This window comes from Alternaria arbusti, assembly GCF_024043155.1.
Source record: "Alternaria arbusti strain BMP 1465 chromosome Unknown scaffold_1, whole genome shotgun sequence".
Lineage (NCBI taxonomy): Eukaryota > Fungi > Ascomycota > Dothideomycetes > Pleosporales > Pleosporaceae > Alternaria > Alternaria arbusti.
In genome coordinates, this window is record NW_026249941.1 from 1494239 (window position 1) to 1514882 (window position 20644).

At 53.1% G+C, this 20644-nt stretch overlaps 5 protein-coding genes across 5 annotated transcripts; 1 reads left to right on the forward strand and 4 right to left on the reverse strand.

The window, feature by feature from the left end:
* Positions 1 to 1156: 1156 nt before the first annotated feature.
* On the reverse strand, positions 1157 to 5744 carry J4E86_000536 (uncharacterized protein; the record flags this gene model as incomplete). The annotated part of the gene is made up of 3 exons (XM_051441110.1): positions 1157 to 1582; positions 1633 to 5219; positions 5273 to 5744. 3 exons carry the CDS (start codon positions 5742 to 5744, stop codon positions 1157 to 1159), a joined length of 4485 nt encoding a protein of 1494 aa, XP_051307281.1.
* A 3659-nt stretch (positions 5745 to 9403) lies between these two features.
* J4E86_000537 (uncharacterized protein) lies at positions 9404 to 11169 on the reverse strand (the record flags this gene model as incomplete). Its single annotated transcript, XM_051441111.1, has 2 exons — positions 9404 to 10674; positions 10740 to 11169. The coding sequence occupies 2 exons, from the start codon at positions 11167 to 11169 to the stop codon at positions 9404 to 9406; spliced, it is 1701 nt and encodes a 566-aa protein (XP_051307282.1).
* A 1464-nt stretch (positions 11170 to 12633) lies between these two features.
* Positions 12634 to 13825, reverse strand: J4E86_000538 (uncharacterized protein; the record flags this gene model as incomplete). The annotated part of the gene is made up of 4 exons (XM_051441112.1): positions 12634 to 12989; positions 13039 to 13251; positions 13299 to 13368; positions 13415 to 13825. The coding sequence occupies 4 exons, from the start codon at positions 13823 to 13825 to the stop codon at positions 12634 to 12636; spliced, it is 1050 nt and encodes a 349-aa protein (XP_051307283.1).
* A 1478-nt stretch (positions 13826 to 15303) lies between these two features.
* Positions 15304 to 17605, reverse strand: PPP2R5D (Serine/threonine-protein phosphatase 2A 56 kDa regulatory subunit delta isoform; the record flags this gene model as incomplete). Its single annotated transcript, XM_051441113.1, has 7 exons — positions 15304 to 15315; positions 15340 to 15658; positions 15710 to 16008; positions 16054 to 16407; positions 16455 to 17063; positions 17118 to 17498; positions 17582 to 17605. The coding sequence occupies 7 exons, from the start codon at positions 17603 to 17605 to the stop codon at positions 15304 to 15306; spliced, it is 1998 nt and encodes a 665-aa protein (XP_051307284.1).
* An 841-nt stretch (positions 17606 to 18446) lies between these two features.
* Positions 18447 to 20501, forward strand: J4E86_000540 (uncharacterized protein; the record flags this gene model as incomplete). Its single annotated transcript, XM_051441114.1, has 4 exons — positions 18447 to 18593; positions 18648 to 19020; positions 19071 to 19148; positions 19195 to 20501. The coding sequence occupies 4 exons, from the start codon at positions 18447 to 18449 to the stop codon at positions 20499 to 20501; spliced, it is 1905 nt and encodes a 634-aa protein (XP_051307285.1).
* Between the last annotated feature and the right edge of the window lie 143 nt (positions 20502 to 20644).

Below are 20644 nucleotides of genomic sequence, written 5' to 3' on the forward strand. Positions count from 1 at the left end.
AGTTCGTAGTCCATGCGGCCCATAATGCTCGGATGATAGGGAAGTTCGTTGTGTGTGATGGCGTTTGGGTCTTGTAGCGGATTCGAGTACTGTGTCGCACTATGCGGTACGATAGCGTCTGGGTAGAGGATACCAGGAGGTGAGGCGCGGGGGTATGATGAGCGGTGCGGTGATGGCCGCGTATCTGCAATCGGCTTTGTCGGTGTTGTTGTTGAGCCCTTTGACGATTCCAGTCGCGCTACGTCATACGAAGGTCTGGATGAATGTGGGAGTGACCGTGCAGCGAAATCAGCCTGCAGTGTGCGCCGCATACCAGGTATGATTCCCTGAATCTGCGGGATCGGAAAGCGAAGCCCGGCCTTTAAACTAGGTGTCGCAGACGGCCAGTTGAACGTCGAGGCGCTATTGTAGTCGTCCTGCGTGTCTTTTGCATTAGTGGTGGGCTGTTCAGCATCTTTTGCAGTGGTAGTGATAGTGCGCGATGTCTCGCGGTATTGCGCCGCTGGTGCCATAACAAGATAGTGCGATGCTGCACCAAGAAAAAGGAATGTCGATATAGTTACACAGCAAGCTGCAAGACTGTAAAAAGACAAAGGTAATTAGCGAAGGGCATGAAAGAGTTTAGAAGAGAAGCGGCGACCGCGGAACAATGCGAGACAATTTTTCAAAGAGACTACTGGAAGGAGCAGTCGTGAAGCTATAATATGAGACAGGCGCGCACAAAAAATTCAACAAAGACGATTGATTCATGATGTGGCACCACAGCACCATGACTTCACGCAGCATTGATGTTTTGAACGATAATTGTACAGTGATGATTTGATGAGACTAGGATTATGTATATGTGAAGAGGCTATGCGAGCTCAGTGCTGTCAGTGAAACGAACGCCGCCCAATGGGATATCCAAACTGCAAGTCTAGAGAGTACTTTTGAACGAGACGATGCGATGTCGCAGGAAACGCACAGTACATTGAAATGCGGAATGACGTCTATGCAGCCGTAGCTGCGGCGGGATTATGTACGACAGTTCCCACGCAGAACGGGCCCTCCACACAAAAGTGCGGATCGTATAGCACAGACTGAAAGATGGGTCGCGGTGTACCCGTATCGTGGTACTCACTGAGTGGTGACATTTGTCGATCCACCAGCTGGCCGCTTATCTGCGGTTGAAGTTGAGGTACTTCGCGGCGACGAAAAGAATTACCAAGTTGCTGGCAATGAACGCAGCGAAGATACCCAAGTCTCTCCATCTGTTGCTGAATTCGTATCCAAGAGGTCGATAGAACTCGTCCCCGACCTTGTAGGCGCAGTAATTGCAGACATCGGTGGCGTTATCGAGGAGGTATCCGGGCGCGCCACTGGAGAAGAAGTCGCTCATGTACGTTCCACATTCCTGACCTTGTGGGGCGTTGAACTGGTTGTACTCGCCAGATGTACATTCGACTTTGAGGTCATGAAGTTCTGTAACAATCATGCCGCCGATGAGGCGTGTGAAAGGGTTCAGCTCATAGAGCCATACACGCCAAAATTTGGGGATTGAGGGCTTGGGGATGGTGACACCGCAGAAGAGAGCGAAGATGATCTGAAAACAAAATTAGCTCATGCTTCAAGAGGGCATTGGTGTTGACTTACGATGATGAAAGGGTTGACATAGGACGCGATGAAGGGGGTTGGTGTCAACGCAGCAATCGCCTGAGCCAAGGTGACGGAGAAGACCTCAGTGATGAGTACAATCAGGAACTGATATCCGGCGCGCGAGCTATCGGAGTTCAAGCCCGGGATATAGTAAAGGGGAAGGAAGAAGAAAACGGCGCAAAGCACACTGTAGGGCATCTCCGCAAGAACCATAGACAACGCGAATGGGAATGTCTTGTATGCCTTGGACATCTGCTCACGGAAAGAGATCATACGCTGGACAGCGTACTTGGGTTCAACTTGAGCGAGAATGAGGGCTGGCAGAACCGTGACCTGGAAGATAATGAACACGCGGTATTGCAGAGATGCTCGGGAGTCGTCCAGCTGAAGGTACATGAGACCTGTGAGCAAAGCGATGATGACGTGGTTGAAGAGGCGAGTGAAGCCGTAGTTGGGAGTGCGCCAGAAAGACAAGTTTTGGCGTCTGACAACTTGCTTAATCTGGTAAGACATCGGTGTAGCGAACTCCTTTTGCTCGACTGGCTCGGCAGAACCAACAGCAGCCATGCGCTCTTCCTTGACCTGACCAATGTGGCGCTTGACCTCAGCGAATTCCTCAGAATCTCTCCATACATCAGCCCAATCGCGGTCACCAATGCGAGGAGCGGAACCAGCACCGACGGCATCGAGCATCCACTCGGCAGGGTTGGCATCCGAAGGGCAGTCAGCACCGTGGCGATGGAAGTAGTCAAGGAGAACATGGGCGTCTTTGCCGATGTCACCGAAGTAAACACATTGGCCACCCCTTTGGAGAAGGAGCAATCGGTCGAAGTTTTCGAAAAGAGCAGAGTTGGGCTGATGGATAGTGCACAGGATGGCTTGGCCAGCGGCAGCAAGTTTGCGAAGGAAACGAACGATGTTGAAAGCACTCTGAGAATCGAGACCAGAAGTAGGCTCGTCCAAGAACAGGAGGAGCTCAGGCTTGGCAGCGAGTTCGACACCTATGGTAACACGCTTGCGTTGTTCGACGGCTAGACCACTCTCGGGGTCTCCAATGATGGCGTCTGCGATGTCTTCCATTTCCAACAAGGCGATGACCTCCTCAACGTAGGCATACTTCTCGGCTTGGGGTGTCTCATACGGCTGTCGCAGATCGGCGGAGAAGCGGAGTGCCTCACGGACGGTTGTAGCAGGTTCGTGGACATCGAGTTGTTCGGCGTAGGCAGTTCCACGCTGGAAAGCGATACCAGGAACCTTGCCATCGACTAGCTTGTCACCACTAATAACACCAATGTTCTTGCGGTTGGCCAGCACATCGAGAAGTGTGGTCTTTCCAGCACCTGACGCACCCATGAGCGCTGTCAGCTGTCCGGGCTTGACGTATCCGTAGATGTTGTTGAGCAGGCGGAGCTCTCCGCTGGGGACAGGTACGTCGTAGCAAAGGTCTTCCCATGTGAGGACAGCTTTAGAAGCAATGTTAAGATCAGAGTTCTGGTCGCTGCTGTCTTCCTTGCGGTTACGCTTATCACGCTTCTCTTGCAACTTGGCGTTTAGCTCCTTGAGTTCCTTGTTCTCTTTCACGAAGAAGGTGACTGTACGGCCACCAGCACCCCACTTGACGAATTCTCCGAGGAAGGCGTTGGCGAGAAGGAATCCGACAATGAGAGCAACCATGATACCGTAGTGCATCCAGAGGTCTGAAGGATCCCATTGGAAGTTGGTCTTGATGTAGTTGGTGCCAGAAACGATGGGGTTACCGGCCTCACTGCCAGGTAGAGTACAGACCTGGGCGTTGAGGTCATCATATCCAGGCCCAGCAGGAATCAAAGAGCTGCCGGCACAGGTCAAGTCCAGACGACTGAACTCGTTCATCATCAGCGCGGAGAAGCCCAGTCCCAGGGCATTGATGTAGAAGATCCATCGGAGCCAGACTTGTTCGGACTGCCACTGAATGAGATAACCAGAGGTGAGTACGAACAATGTTATAATCGTAGCAGCCAGACGAATCGCGACGTCGAAATCGGGGCAGAGACATCCCACTGTTCGGAAGAACAGTGTCATGGCAAGGTAACCGGTAATGATAACCAAGGCGAATGTGAAGAACGCTCCAGCGTCTCGCACCAGGTTCGTCATGAAGTACACGATGATGGAGAAGACCAGAATTTGTACAGATGCAAACAAGAGATCGACTCCGATCTGGGCTATCCAAAGGGCCGACGGTCGATGGAATGTGAAAGCGCGATGTTTGTTGATGATCGGTCTACCTAACATAGTGGAAGCCAATTCGGAGAAAGCCTGGAAAGCGTTGAAGAGGAGAGCAATGAAGAGAACACCGCCACGAGTGAAGGCGCCTTCCGATGTATCAGGGAGGTTGAGCCAGACGGTACCAGTAATGATAGCGATAGAAATAGAGGTGATCCAAGAAACAACAAGGGCGAACTTGTCCTGCCATTTGAGCAAGAACTGACGCTTCGCCAGAGCCCAAACCTGGAGGTAGAACGGAATGGAGTAGACAGACTTCTGGGGGGCATGGCGTTTGGACTCCTTGACAGCCAACTGGAAGTCATCGTAGACGTGCTTCTCCTGCTCCATCTGAGCCTTGTATGCTACCATCTCAGCATCGAGCCTAGCCGCAGACTCGGACTGATTGAAGGCTTGAGCGAGTCCTTCAGGTGTAGAGGGAACGTCCTTCTCACTCATACCGGGCTTGAACTCGCGCTCAAACGGATCGGTGCAACCAGTGAGATAGTCCGGGGTGGTTTGACGGGGCTTCTCCTTGAACCCGAGGCCCTCGAAGTAGGCACGGGCTTCCTGGGCAGGTCCAAAGTAGACTTGTCGACCGCTGTCGATGACCATGACCTTGTCGAAGCACTTGTAGATGTTCTCGGAGGCCTGGTAAAGAGACACAAAGGTTGTCGTCTTGTAGATGTTCGTTAGCACCCTAAGCGAACGGGCATAATCGACAGCAGTCGAAGCATCTAATCCTCTTGTCGAGTTGTCCCAGCTCATCAGGGAAGCACCAGTAATCATGGTTTCGGCGATGGAGACTCGCTTCCTCTCTCCTCCACTGACACCTCGGACGAATGGGTTGCCGACGATGGTGTTGCGGGTGTGCTCAATATTGAACATCTTGAGCATGAGGTCGATGACCTTCTCCTTGAAATCTTGTCTTGAGAGTCCGGCGGGGCGCTTTCCCGGGACCTTGGTCTCGAGCGCGAAATCAAGTGTTTGTCCAACTGTGAGCGTGGGGTGGTGGTTCTCGTCCTCCTCGCAGTAGACTGCCTCTCCTCTGTATCTCTTCTCGAAGAAGTCGGCGTCGAATGGACCGTAGAGAACGTTTCCGTCGACCTTGGTGTATCCATATCGCTGATTGCTGATGACCTTGAGGAACGTGGTACAACCACTGCCGGGCTTTCCTAGCACGAGCACCATCTCACCAGGCTTCACGACGCCCTTGAAGTCCTTTAGAATGTCGAACTCTTTGCCCTTCTTGCCAAGCCCGAGAATGCTGGCAGCGGTTTCGAAGACGTTGAAAAAAGATACGAACGCGTCGGGGAAGGTCTTGACATAGTTTTTCACACCACCTGTGCGAGAGTTAGCGTATGTTTTGCGTGTAGTATGCACCGAGGAGGCGTACCAATTCCACTGACGGTGAGACCGTCCCACACGACGCCAATGCGCTTCGACTTGATGCCAGCTGCCTCTTCCTCATCTTTACCACCGCGTAGGGTTGCCTCGAGATCGAAGGGCTCATCGGACGAATCTGAACCTTCAACAGTGGCCTTCTCTACATCCGTAGTGGCCTGGTCCTTGCGACTCTGCTTGCTCTGTACGCGACTTAATCGGCGCGAGATGTTGCTGGTACGCGAGAGTTCCTTTGAGAGTTCCGCAAAGTCGGCCTCGGCACGTTGGATGTTGACTCCACCCGTGACATTGCTGAAACCCTTTTCGTTGTGCGCCGAGTTGCGCGCAGTGCTGTCGGTGACGGAAGCAGTCCTTATACTGGCGTCGTCGCGGTTTATGTGGTTGCGATTGGGATGAATAGCCTCAAAAGTGGTGCCCTCGGTGTGCTCTTGGATCTGCGTATGCTGTACGCTGGCGTTGTCCATGGCTGCGGCGGTGGTACAGGGCGCACCCTGCGTAGAATTAAGCGGTAGCGAACCGGTACAGGCAGCGGCGATGTCTCACTCAGCTGCAGGCACGGCAAAGAAGCGAATTATAAGGAACGTATGGATATCTCGAAAAACAAAACAGGAGCACAGCAAAGGGCGCGAGGGCTGTCGCAACGGCTAAATAAAATAAGAAAGCAGTACACGACGGAGATAAGAGCACCGAGTGGGTCTCGAGATCGGAAAGGGTTAAAGACGGTGGGCAATCCCAAGGAGCTGCACCGCGTGCGGCTAGGCAGATCTCTTATTGTCGCAACTATCAATCCGCGGGAGCAGGACGGTGAGAGAGTTTGACGCGCGCGCATTCTTCAGCGGACAGCTTCGCACGGAGACGGCGTATGAAATGCGCAATCGAGTCACTCCGTCGCACCATGATCGACAGTACAGTCACATTCTATGCACGTCGGCTAGATTCCGCCAGACATGACGATGAGATCCCTGGGCAAGGCTACAAACACTATGCGGCTCAGCACGTCAGTCCGAGGATAGCTCCGTGCAAGCCTCTGACGTCGACTGCGGTGCTTCTGCAAGTGAGGCACCCAACACAGAGCCTGCAGACATCTTGACAATGGGCGCCGGCATGCTGTTGTTGAGGAGGATCAAACGGGAACAATCTCGTGGAGTCGCTTGTCTCCGCTGGGTGTGATTGCGTGCATGCTTTTGGCTCCACCCGCGTCCACGTCGCGTTTGTCAGCCAGCAACTTCACCGGCTTGGCATCGAGTCATGTTGATTCCGCCGCTGCTTCGACGCCAACGGCCCGACAACCTGCATCAGCCCTTTCCAGCTACCGCCCCGCTCTGTAGCAAAAGAAGCCTCGCTCGTCGGACTTAGCTATACAACCGGTAAAGGAGTCGACCATCTTTCGTCGTCGTCGGAACCCCCATATTTTAGACGTTCCAATACCGACTTCAGGACACGCTGAAGACGCACGTTAGCCCGTCTTGAGATTGGTGTTCTGATCCGGCATCCATCTTCGGCAAACCGACCGCGCCCTTTGTTCGCGACTCATTCTCGCTCATTCTAGACTCACACACGAGTCTTCGGTACATCTCTCAACGCCCTGATCTGCAGCAAGGGCTTCGCGATGGTTGCACTGCATATCGCGACTCATGTCGACTCATCGACCTTGTTCTTATCTGATCAGAAATCATCTTCTTTATTGACGCTTTTTCTGGCTAGCTTTGGTCTTCAGCCGCACCGACTAATTTTAGCACCCGTTGCTCTTGCGATCGACACACGATATACTCGAGCATCGGTAGATACCCGGTAGTTGCAGGGTGATATTATCGCAGTCCCCACATATCGCCATGTAGTCTCACATCAACTGGTCGTAGTGCCCGGGTGTAGGCCAACACTATTACATACACAAGAAAGACGTCACTACCGCAAGAATCACACAAAGACACATTCTTTTTCGCTATTAGCATCGAATATCCAGTTCAACCTCAAGCCAATTTTGAGGTCAAGATTCCGCCTGCAAGATCATGTACTATTCAGAGTATTGCTGTTGCGATTCTCCAGACATATTTGAAAAGGCTCACAGATCCAGCATCGACACAACACTAAAATTAGTATCACAGCATCGCGGCTTGCAGTAGGACTGCAACTGCAGCTGCATGGCGCGTAATGTCTCTGACCAACACGAACAAACAGTACTACTTCATCATTCCCAGTTTCAGCTTGGAGCCTACATGTATGGCTGTAGCCAGTGATCATACAGCGCCTGAACAATCGACACGAGGAGCCAAGCTGTACTACGTCATGTGTCATCCCATCGCGAGCAACACGACGCGAAGTCATGTGAAGGCTTCTTAAGTACTCAGACAATTTATACTGTAATTGGCTCTCTGTTCAATAGGTAAGCCACGGTCAAGGCAGACTCATTATGAGCAGCTTCCAGGAGCTTACGCCGGGGGCTTAGCAGACTCACCGCCGGTGAGCTCAAAACATCGCATTTGCGTATCGCGTTGCTCGTCTTGCTCACGACGATTAGCTATTCCGGGAAACAGTACCTACGGGCCACTTCACATATAAGCCAGTGTTTATGGCGACGTCAGCTAGGTTCTATCAAACTCACAGTTTGCTGTCAAATCTATCATTGCAAAGACACAATACAATTATCAACTTCTATAAGACCTTCTCAAATTTACCAAGATGTCCTTCCCACCCATCCGCTTCACTCCTTTCCAAGTCTCCAGCGCACCCTCGTCTGGTCAAACAGAGACAAAGCAGGCTTCTCATCAACCGGAGACGTCCGCAGCGTCCAATACGTCTGGCAACTCCACTGCGTCCGGTAACTCGACGTCAAATACTGACACCTCCAACACTACGACCTCACATGACGGGGAGTAGCTACACCCAATTGACGAAAAGCCCATCCTGGTGAGCCACCGAAAATTCAACTATCTCCATGCACTCCATAACAAGAAAGAATAGATCGAAGATGGTCCAATGCAGCCATGATGGGCTGTATTGTATGCGCATCGGTCAAGTTCGCCTCAGGTCGGGATTTGGTTATTTTTGTCGACATCTAAGCATTCGGTTCCGATGAATTAGATCAACTTCACCTACCAATTCCACCCACTTTCATTAACTCGTTGCTATTCAGTGATCGCAACATGGTAACAAGTCCGATGATCTAAACTTGATCCCACATACAACTCCGCATTCTTTCTCAAACAATCCGCCATCCCGATACCCGATACGTCCTTCCATAACTGCATAGCTAGACCTCACTCTAAACTACATCGGCTCTTTGTAACACCCACAGAACCCGTCTTCCTCATGTCTCAGATTCACCGGCACGATGCCCCGCTCGACACCAGCGCACAAGCACTACAGCCGTAACCCACCACCGCGTTTTGTCCTGTCACTCGGTCGTACTTCGCGATCACGAATACGAGGTGCGGATGCTATTAACCCCTCATGCAATTACGCGTACACTAACATGATGCTTGCATTGTAACATGTGCCGGAGACAGTTCTTCCTTTTATTCTAAAGTACTATATATAGGAATATTGGGAAGACATAAGTGACAGTGTATGCATGTATAAGTCTGGTATTGTACACGTTTGCTTGGAAACTTGGGCACAGCCACTACAACACCGGATCGCGACGACGCCAATAGCGGTAATCACCCTCCTTCTTTAAGTTGTGTGTAAAGGATTAGCACTTCTATTACTCGTACCACGTAGGGTAGAGATTTAGAACGTCAAAAATCAGGAGGTCATCACAGCCCACTACGGTGATCAGAACCAACCTCACAAACACAGCACAATTGGTAAAGGTAGGTATGAATAATATAACATTGAGTAATACAGATTTTCGTTTTCGCTTTGAATGAAGAAAACGTCGTGGACATTGCGAACGAACGACCAAAACCCTCACACACACCAACCCCGTTTCTCTTCCATCATGACGCCTTGCTGAACGTTTTCCAAAGAAAGGAATCGACATAGGAAATCATGTTTGGGTATGTTGTTGTAGTAGTAATCGTAGTGCTAAAGCAGTTTCTCTTCTCTCCCGTTCCGATTCATGTGTCTTCGTCTTTTCTTCCCTTGACTCTGCAAATAGAGAGCTGAACAAGCCATCCTCTACCTACCTCTTCTCACCCATTTGCACACCCGCCTCAAGCGCAAGCGGTGTCTTCTCCCTCTGCTCTTGTCCCTGACCGCTGCTGTTCGACTCACCCTGTGGCCTCCTGCCAATCCGCGCAAGCCAGCTCTCGGCACTTTGTACGGTACCGTCAACGACAGTAGTGATCTGGCCCATCATGTCCAGCCCCTCTTTTGCAAATGCCAGCATGCGGTTTGCGCCTCTGACCTCGTCGCCGCCCGCGTGTTCATTGTTCGCGTTGCGGCCGGCGAGCTGCCATCGCTGGGGTACGGAGAGCAATTGTGTTCGAACAACCGTCTGGGCGTTTTGCGGGAGGGCGCCGCCGGTGTAGCGGGACACGGACTGCACGACGGATTGGAGGGTTTGCCAAATGTCTGAGGAGAGGACCTTGATGCGGTCAGCAATTTGACGGACTTGATCGTCTTTGTCTGTGTCGACGAGGCCCATTTGCGCCATGGTGCCATTGAGTTGCGTCTTGTCATCTTGGGCAGCAAAGCCGCCAGACTGCCTCTGGTTGCGGAGGGCAGCTTCGTATTCTTCGAGGACGAGCTTGAGCGCGCGCATAACGGAGTCGATGTGGGTTGTTGCGCTGCGAAGAAGACCGAGACAGAGCTTCAACGACCGCAATGATGTCTCTGATAGAGCTACACCGAGACCGGACGTTGTCATGATGAGCTGCGTGGACCAGTTGACGCGACGATCCTGCGGAGTATTTGAGCGCTGTTCTGGCGACTTGTGCGACGTTATCTCTCCAGAGATGACTGCCTCTTCATAGTTCGGAGAGCGCTGGTCGTCGTATGCAGGGAGCGACTCGGAGTATGAGGATTGTGAGCCGCCTCTTGTCCGGGACGCTGCTGCAAGAGCATCATCCACGTCCATGGCGTCATCTGCTGGGCTCGCGATCCTTTGCCTCTTGCTCCTTGAACTCTCGCCGTCTCCCTGCTCAAGGTCGCTGGGTCGTCTGTCTCCAAGATAGCGGCGCAGGCTTTTCTCCATACCCGTCCGCCTACCCACAGATGACACAGTGTTGACCATGGGCGATCCAATGTTGCGCTCGATGAGCTCAGCACCGTACTGGACCAGACGTGGAGTGTAGCCTTTGGTGGTGTTGTAGGCTGAGATGGAGCCGTTGATACCATTTCCAAGCCATGGGTGATTTGACGTGATCAAAGAGAGGAGTGGCTCTGGAGGTTCGCTTGTGGATTCTCGAGCAGATAGCGTGAGGGATCGTGCCGTCGGCGAGCGAACGAAGTCTGCGATGGTCAGTCAGCATGCATTTCGCGTCATAAACAGCAACCGCAACAGCGTCGTGACATACCCGGGTTCCCCAATCCGCTCAACGCCTCTGCTGCCAGCCTTACATCCGGATCATCCATGCTGACACTCGTTTCCCGTCTACCCACGTTGTCATCCTGCATGCTGCGCACACTCGCGGTATCCATCGGGCTTCCCACGTCTTCACGCGGTAGACCCTCTGGCGCTCGTGTGAACGTCGCATTGTTGGGTACTGGCAGCATGCCCCATTGCGATCTATCGTACTGCGACCGCGGGCTGTATTCTATCGAGTTGTGTGGAGTATGACGCGCTTTCGTGTCCGGCAGGTCTAGCGACTTGATGCCAGGCAGCCTCCCATGATCCGGCACATGGCTTGGGATATGCGTCGGAACGGAAGGGAGGTGCAGCGATTCGGGCTCGTGTTGCGTGTATGCGGGCGGCGGGGCACGCTGTAGTGGTCGTTCCTGCTCCATGGTAGGATTCTCACAGGACCGTGACGTTTCTAATCAACCCGACTACCCCACGTTCATCTATGCGCAGACCACGCCGGGCGATGTCACTGCGACTCTCCGAGCAGTTGTTCGGTGCAGCGCTATGCCCGTGAAAGCCGTCGCAATGCCCAATGATGATGCGGAGGGTGCGCCTCGAAGGGGTATTCTGCGCCGCGGAAGCGTAATCGGAGGCCGAGTGCGAATTGGGGGACGCGATGATGTCGTTTCAGGGGATGCGAATCTCAGAAGACGCACAGCATGGTAGCGCAGCTGTGAATATCGATCGAGAGGCGTGGAATTGTCGGTTATCGCATCGTGGAGCCGGAGGCAGGGTTGGAGGGGGATGACAGCGCGAAACGACGCCGGGCAGCAAATTGGCGATCGCCTCTCACATGTCAAAATCCTATCACATGTCACGAGCAATCCACCCAAGCCAACGCCACCATGCTTGTCGGCCTTTACCCCGAGCGAAGTGACACCGACGCAGACACCTCAGTTATTAAATTCCATCGAGTAACGACCTATAGCAAGCCTCGTCGTCCTGGCATACCAAGGCTGCATCAGAACATTCGAACACGCTGCTATGAGTTTGGAGTTGGCACGACGATCTCAAGTAAAGCTGACGACAGGAGCCCGGTACATATGTGGGGCTGCAGCCGACCTCCAAGCTACCTGAGTAACGTAACAACACATTATCCCATGTACCTTACTCTTCTTCGTCTATTGCACGTAACTTCACCACATCCTTTTTCTCTTGTGCAGATGCTTTCGGGGCCGTTGATGTTTTCATGTATCCAGCTGTAGCCGCCCGGTCATAGCGTACACGGCTGGGCTATCTTCTACTGAGTGGTGTGCGATGGCTGTCATGTCAAAACGAGTATAGTCACCCGTTACACGTGCAACTCGGTAGACTTCCCTACATTAGCTACATGTACCTCCAACGAGCGTCCGCAAAAGGTAAAGTACACACATGGAACATGAAGCAGTCATTGACGATTATGCATTATCTTTCGTTGAATATTGTCTACAACGTGCTCTACCGCCCATGCCAAAGCCCAAGACTAACACCAGAGTTGTCGTAACGCGAACCGACCAACCATGCTCTTACATGCTTTTATCGTGACACGGGGCCGGACCAAAAGTATCGAGCCCCAAACATAGCAATTACAATAAGATATGGAAATTGTAGCCCTCCAGGCTGATATCGTGTCAAGAACGAATTGGTAGGAGCCCGGCCGAAAGGTGGCTCCACTTGACGAAGTTTGTTCCGAACCGGTGCATGGCCCGTAACATCTGGCTAGCCCGGAAGAGCATCGAATGCTACATCAGATGCTATCGCAGAGTAGTTCGAGTGCTTCGACGGCGAGAGGCCGTTGTGCGTCGTCCAGTGCTTCAAAGAGCTCTATCTGCCGCACAGCACTTCGCATGTCCTCCGAACGATCGAGCTTAGGCCTTGCGGCTGCGGGTCGCGCGTCCGTTGGGTGTGCCGTTGGGCGAAGCTCCTGTAGCGACACCGTTAGTGACACCAGCACGCGAGGTCGAAAGACGCCTGCGAGCTTCACCAACAGTCGGCACCTTCTCGTCCTTCATCTCTACTAATGCGCTTGTAGCCCTGCGGCGGCCCTTGGGCACCGGCTTCTTGTACGTGGCGAAGTAGAAGGCGAGGAAAAGGAAGAGGTACGACGTGATGATGCAGATGCCGGAGATGGCAGCAAACTCCTCACCAGCACACTTGCCCATGTTGGGCATGTGTGGCCAGTAGGTGCTTGTGAAGTAGGTCCACGAGGCGAAGTAGATGAAGCCTGCATGTTGTTAGTGTGTGATATGGAATATGGGTGGAATTGGACTTACCGAGGTCGAGGACGAACTGGGTGATCTGGCCGACGGTAATGTACTTCTTCCACCAGATGCGGATTCCTCGCGCGCTCTGGAAGTAGTACCAGTACATGACAACGTGTACAGCCAGGTTGAGAGTGATGACGGGCCATGAGACGGGAGTGTGACCAATGAGCTGGGTGTAGCAGAGGAGAGCGGTCGCGCCGTGGTGGTAGGTGTGGAGGAAAGCTGGGCTTATTAGCGATGCGACGTCGATGTTGGCTTGTTGCACTTACTCAATGGCTTCTTCTTCAAGAACAGGAAGCAAGTGTCAATCAACTCGAGGAACTTAGTGAGGTAGTTGAGCTGCACATGTTAGCAGCATCCTGAGCATCTCGGCGCAAGTACTTACGTAGTACAGAATGACCAGCTTGTCGGTCCATCCACCCTGGTGGTCGCAGATGGCGAAGAAAAGACCCTTCCTGACAACAATGGGGATCAATTGCTCGGCGAAGAGGAGAAGTAGGGTGCCGCTGATCGCCGTGAGGTAGAAGTTGTGGACCTTAAAGAGAAAGTTGAGCTTGAAGGGCTCACGGTTGCGCATAAGCTCTCGTCCGCCGAAGATTATGATGTAGTAGGTAATCAGCGTGACAACGCAGACCTTGAATGTCGAGAGCGGTGTCTCTCCTTGGACGAAGCGGAAGTCCTGGGGCTTGTAGCCCGCGATGGGCTCGAAGCATTTCTCGAAAATAGGCCATAATGCCAGGCCAAAGGGACGGTCGAGCGTTGGCGCGCCGACTTCAAGCCAATCTGGGCCACCCATTGTGTGCGAGTATGAGTTGGGACTGTCGAGGTTGGTGTTGTGGTGTTCGGAACGGTGGAAGCCCTGGACGTGGGGATTTAAAGGGTTGAGCCTAGCAAAGCGACTAGGTAAACAAGACAAACGTGGAGGAAGAGAAGGCAACCGCGACCGAGCAAGTGCAAAGCACAAAGGAGTGACGAGAAAATGTGAAGAAGTAAATCTCACACCGAGCCAGATGGAGGTGATGCGCAAAAGGTTATGAAGGGCCAGCAATGTTTTCTGGCTGCGCGCGGAAAGGAGGTCGGAAATGACTGCTGGGGTCTTCCGCCTCTCCCGCACCTGGGCCCAACGCGCCGTTGCACGTCCAAATTACGACACATTGCAGACCGAGGCCATTGACTTGTTTACTATTGGCTACGCTACTGTATTGCCCTCCTTTTACTTTGGTATCGCTGCTGACCGCCGCTGACTACCTTTACCATGTTCACACACGTATGCATTACCACGCTGGCTCGTGGATAGCGTGTACTTAGGCCTAACTGACGTAAAGTCCTGTAATGCAAACATTGTCCACCGTCTCTGCGATTCACTCGGCGCGAACCACACTTTGGCCTTTGTCGCAAAGTAGAAGCAAAGCCTCCCAGAACGTGGCATCGAGCCGGATCTCTTGGCGTTCCGAAAGCCGAGGCGCCCCTTGAAGTTAGCGACATCCCCAACCGGATGGCAAGGAAACCTATGCGGCTCCCCGTGTCTATTCGCGTGGTAATTTTAGCCTGCATGGCTTCGACAGTATGGGATTCCCTTGCAACTCTCTCAGCACTGGCTACCACAACGCGAACGAAGTAAACAACAATACCACTCATCCGTGAAAGAAGTTTTCTATGAGAGCTCACGATAGTTCTCAACAGCGCACAGCTCACGATTGATCTGCGAAGCAATCAAGATTCTTTAGAAATTCTTTATATTCCGCGTCTATCAGTGAAGAAAGTCCCTATTTCGTCGTCTTCACAAGAAACATCATCCGGAACACCCCAATGAAACGTTCCATGTTGTTTTGGGAAGAACCAAAGAAACTGCGACGCTTGATGCCAGATAAACCACATGATATCGCGACTACAATCAGCCCTCAAAAGACTGGCAGTGAAGCAAGGCAGCAAAAAGAGAAGAGAATGGATGCACCCAAGAAATCAAGAGCTAACAACCCGGGTAATCGTACCTCCAGAATTCGACCTTGCACGTCCACCTGATGGTCGCGACGAGACGACATGGCCAGAAGAAGAATTCGGGCGACTGTTGCTACGTGGTCGGCCAGCCGAGCGGCGAGCGCTGGACGAAACGTGGTGCTCCCCTTGCGAAGTATGATGCCGTCGCTACAAAGACGCAAAGCACAAACACGTCAGATCCACCTGAACCGAAATGCAAGTCTTGGGAAAAAAGGAAGAAAACCTAGGAGTCTAGGGATAGAATTAAGAGTACATCGATTCGGCCACACAGAATGCTCATCCAGAGTTCTAGGGACTTAAGAATCAACGTACCGAGGTTTGGCTGCCTTGACGCTCATATTCCTTTGGCCGCCTCTCTCTCGATGCTGTTCCGTCATCCTGTAGACGGAGGTTCTCCAAACGTGACTCCGAGTCGTCCATACGCATCGGGTCGACGGCGGATTTCTCTGCAGTGCCGTTTGAACGTGATTCGGCGAGCTTGGCGAGCTTGTCCCAGCGATCTTGTCGACTTTGCTGTCTTTGCGTTGCATTGTTTTGTGACTCGGCGTAGTCATGCGAACAGTCGTCGAAGAGTTGCGGGTTTACTTCCATGAAGAGCTTCATAGCATTGTACACCATGCCGTGGATGGTTCTGGGCAGATAGTCAGCAAGCAAGCCATGTCACCAGAGTGCAGATACGTACCGGTTCCAGTGTCCCTTTGAGTTTTCGTACAGTGGTGCGAACATGATTGGCAAAATAACTTCAACGTTGTCGCTAACCAGATTGCAGAAGTACTCGTTGTTCCAGAAGTACAGCGCTCTCTCGGCGACCTGGAAATGAGGACTGGCCACTGATTTGGCTAACTGGTTGAACAACGGCTCCTGAACCTTTGCGAACTCGGCGGGGTCCATAACCTCGAAGATGTCTTCTACTTCGTTCAAGAACATGACTTCTTTGGTACTGTTCACCTTTGGCCAATATCGGAGAAGACCCAAAACAACCTGAACGTGTAAGCCTAGCCTATTGGATCTGGCGTATGTCCCTACCTCTTCTGTTAATGCCGCGTCCTTTTCCAAGAACTGGACAATGCAGTACGCCAATTGTGGATGGTACATGCTCAGACTCTTGACTTTGTGGAGCGGGATGAGCACCCTCGTGAGGAATAGCTTGTGCTCCTCCTTCAATGGCAAAGCGAAACCGTTGATGATGGACCCGAGAATCTCGAGAAGCTCGGCGATACCGTTGAAGCGCTCTGTCTCGTAGATGAATTGGAAGAAGACGTTGTTGATGGATCGGCGGATGTAGGAGCGGAGGTTGAGGAATTTGCCGTATATGCGATGGAGCGTAGTCTTCAAGAAGTCGCGTTCTCGGGGGTCTTCCGAGTCGAATAGCTCGAGCAACTGCTGGTGTTAGTTAGATGAATCTAGAGGACAGGTCGGGTACGTACGTTGAGCACGAAGCTGTGGTCTATATACGCTTTGGCAATGTTCGTGTTGAAGTCCTGGCTTTCGATGAAGCGAAGGAAGAACTCGTAGACTACCTGAATGTGCGGCCATGCTACTTCCAGCACCGGCTCGTCCTCCTCTGGGTCGAAAGCTTCGCCTTGGGGGTTCATCGGGGGCGGGATAGGACGGAACAGGTTCTTCGCAAACATCTCCACGACGCGTGGATACATCTTCTCGGTGATGACCTGGCGGTTGTTGGCGACATAGTCGAGCAGCTCGTGCAGAGCCAGGCGCTTGATCTCCTTTGACTTCATGTCTCCGCTAGCATCGTTGAAGTCGAAGATGATGTTGCATTGGTCGATCTTTTGCATGAAGAGTTCCTCTCTCTTGTTCGGGGGCACCTCGTGGAATCCGGGGAGCTTTTCCAGTTCACGCTGACGTTGATCCGAGATGTCGAAGCGCGACGAGTGTTGTCTCTTCGGGGTTCGCATGCCCTCGATGTTGTCCTTGGGCGTCGCTTGAAGACGGTCGAATATTCCCGACTTCTGGCCCGCCTTTGGAGGCGCAAGATCACCGGGCATCGTCTCGGCAGCGCCAGGAGGAGGCACATGCTATGGCACTGGTTAGCCTACCAAACACATATCGGTTGATGCGCGGGTACTTACAGGCGCGCTTGGGCTGATGACGACGCTGGGTGCCAGGGGCTGCCCCAACCTAGAGGGCGTGCCTGGACCTGCAGCGCCAGCGTTACCAGCAGCACCGGGGCTCATCATGCCCTGTCCGCCGAAAGATTGGGGTCCACCCGCGAGGGAACCGGACGAGGGCTGGGGGTTCTGTTGTAGCGACCCAATGTTGGCCGAAGCGCCATCGGCGGCGGGCTGGCTCTTGCTTCGCGCATCGGTGAGCTGCGTCTGCGACGAGGAAGGCGTAGCCTGGGCAGAGCCCGAGGGGGAGTTGGAAGCACCCAGCGACGGCGATGCAGTTCCCGAGGTGGAGTCCTTCTTCTTAGATGACTTGCTATCCTTGCTTCGAGAGAGCTGTTCGGACTATACATGTTAGCCTCCGCGCATAGAGAGGGGTAGGGGGGTGCGTGGTGTGGCCGGGGTCCATGGGGAGGACGAGCACTTACGACCCTCTGCCTGAAGCCCTTCATGGCTGTCGGAATGCGCCCACGGCCAGGTCAAGCGCAGCGGTGTTGCAGAAACGGGCGTCCGAGATGGCGGCTGGCCTCGAGGCGTCGGGGGACAGGTCGCAAGCCGATAGCGCCAATGGGGACTAGATGGCAGGCGCACACACGGTGAATCGGACACAGGAGAGCGTAGGGCTCAGGCCGACATGGAGGAGAGACGCGTGAGGTAATAGATGGTGGCTAGTGTAGCCGTCTAGGATGGTGCACGGGGAGTCGGTGGAGGGAGCAGCTTCGCGAGGGGGGGTCAGACGGCAGCCGGGGCCCTAACAAGTTGCTGGTGACGTATAGGCGCTCTGGCTGAGGGCGAGGCGTGTATTCTGGAGCTGGAGGGACAAGTTGGAGCAGGTCGTCAACTGACAACTCAGGGCTGCTGCCAGACAGACAGCGTCGAGTGATTCGCGCTAGCCGTCCCGTAGCGAGGCCGTGCGTTTGGGCCAAAAGCCCCGCCGCAGCCGTCACGACATCCAGGATAGCTGCGAGAGTGAAGTAGCACGGCGGGCGTGTCAAGGGAGCGACTGCGCGAGAGACGGGAGACTATTCCGCTGCTGGGCCCGCGGCAGCCTCGTATCATCTGATCTGGCGCTTTGCACGAGAGTCATCGCGAGATCGATCCCTGTCTCTATAGAGAAGCGGCGACGGGCCTCGCACTGGCTCAGGGTCTCATCACTTGTCTCTCGAACACCTACCACGGGCGTACCCAGGTAGTCCGGCCGAAGTAGACAGAAAATCTTGGACGGCTACAAACTCTCGTGAATCTCACCGCCAGAGCGTTTTGAGCTTGCACCTTTCCATCGTGTAACCCAACATGGACAACGCCATGCCGACCGAAAACGAGCATGCGCCCTGGCTGCCCATCCCGTCACGTGCCGTCTCCGTTGTCGAACATCCCGCTATCATCAAAAACGTTGACAAGGGCATTACCTCATTAGGTGGGCCTGTCAAACTAAGCAAGGTCAGCAGGCAATAGCAGTGCCTACCGCTTTGGGAGAGACTAACACTCGCCCAGGGCCTGCGATCACGATTGGAAACCACGACCAACGCCGAGGGTGACGACGAGCTCAAGAAACTCATCTCTGTCTCGCTGCGCCCAGACGACCCCTTTGCCAAGCGTTTGCTGTCCACGCCTGTGAGGACGAACAACCTTCTCATCAAGGTCACGGTGCCAAAACGGACAGGACGCAAACGAAAGCGTGGAACCACAGGGCCCTTCCTTACTGAAGATGAAATCGCCAGTGGTGGCGCTGGCTTATCGAATAGCACCCCTTTGACCAACAAGACATATGTGGATGCACCAACCATATACAGGAGCCTGCAAGACAATGCCTCGACGTACAAGGTTGCTCTTGCCGGAGTGGTAGATGAAACTCATCGGTTCCGAAGTGAGTCGAGCATATTCTTGAACTCTGTAGAACCATCACTGACTCTCCAGATATGCCCGACTTGCAGTATGCTGCTTCTCACAACGAGACCATGGTCGGTCTGCGAGACCACGTCCTGCCGAAACGATGTAAGACTAATCCCAATATACTGAGAATATCACTGACCCATCCTAGACGAACAGTTGTTGAAGTATAATGTCAACACTGCGGCCGGTGCAGATCTGGCCAAAAGCGTTGGGCCATCGCCAGAGTTCATACAGATGCCAATCGCCTTCAACTATCGGTTCCAGCAAAACTCAAACGTCAAATACACCGATCAAGGTGTTGTCAACATACAAAGGAGCCTCGCCTACAACGCATACACAATTGTCAAACCCACAGACGAACATGTACCGACAGGACCCCGACCCGGTCTTCCAGCAGAGAGGGATCTTTCCCCCTATATGCAGTCACTGATCGCAAACATTAGAACTCTGCTCTTACAGAGACCCATAGTAACCCGGCAGTTACTTTACAACAGACTGGGATGGGACAAGCGAACCAAGCTTCGGCAAGCAGCCATCTATTGCGGATTCTTCTTCGAAAGCGGGCCCTGGCGAGAGGCTCTTGTCCGCTGGGGAGTGGATCCTCGCAAAGACCCTGAGTATCGCAAATATCAGACTGTGTCTTTCCTGTCTTATATCAAGTCCGGCACATCAAAGCACCGCGCGGTCTTCGATCAGCATGTCTTGAAGCTAGCAAAGATGTCACCGGAAGAGTTGGAGACTGAGCACACATTTGATGGCGTCAATGTTTCGCGAACAGGCAACCTCTTCCAGTTCTGCGATATCACCGATCCTCTCATTGCGAAAGTTTTGGCTACAAAGGACATTCGAGCAACCTGTGCACCCACCTTCCAAGGGTGGTATCACGTTGGCACTTGGGCCAAAGCAACGGTCATCTTGAAGGACAAGATGAACGCAATTATTGGCGGCGATAAACCGGATGATAGCATATATCAGCGTATCGTTGAATGGCCTGAGCTGTGGGACGATAAGGAAATGGCAGCGCAGTACAAGAGTGAAGTCGACGACCGTCACATACACCACGAGAAGAGGAGAGAACACCAAGTGATGCACAACGTGCGTTGGGCTGCAAGAAATCCGCGCTACGCCTTCGAGAAAATGGAGGAGACTGATGAGCCTGAAAACCACGCTGACGGAGATGAGGCGCCAGACGATGTCGAGGTTCCGGAGGACATGACCGAAGATCCTGTACAGCCAGATACTCTTCTGAACGCTGACATCGGGGATGCGGAGGACGACGAGGATGATCAAGATGGCGAGGCAGATGAAGACGAAGACGAAGAGATACAGGCCGGTGGCAGGAACGATGATCTGTCTGGCAGCTCAGAGCTGGATGACGACAGCGACAGCCCAGTCATGTCTGTCCGAGCAGCATCAGAGGGACCAGTCCCGTTTGGCGGTTATTACAGGGTATGAAAAATCTTGAAGAATCCATACGACAGTGCGAGAATCTATGGATAGAAGCTAAAATGTTTCCATTCTCGCGCTCGTAGCTATTCTCTTATCAAGCTTCATTGATCCCTTCTAGAGTTGGAGGCAGAGCGTGAGTCAGTGACATT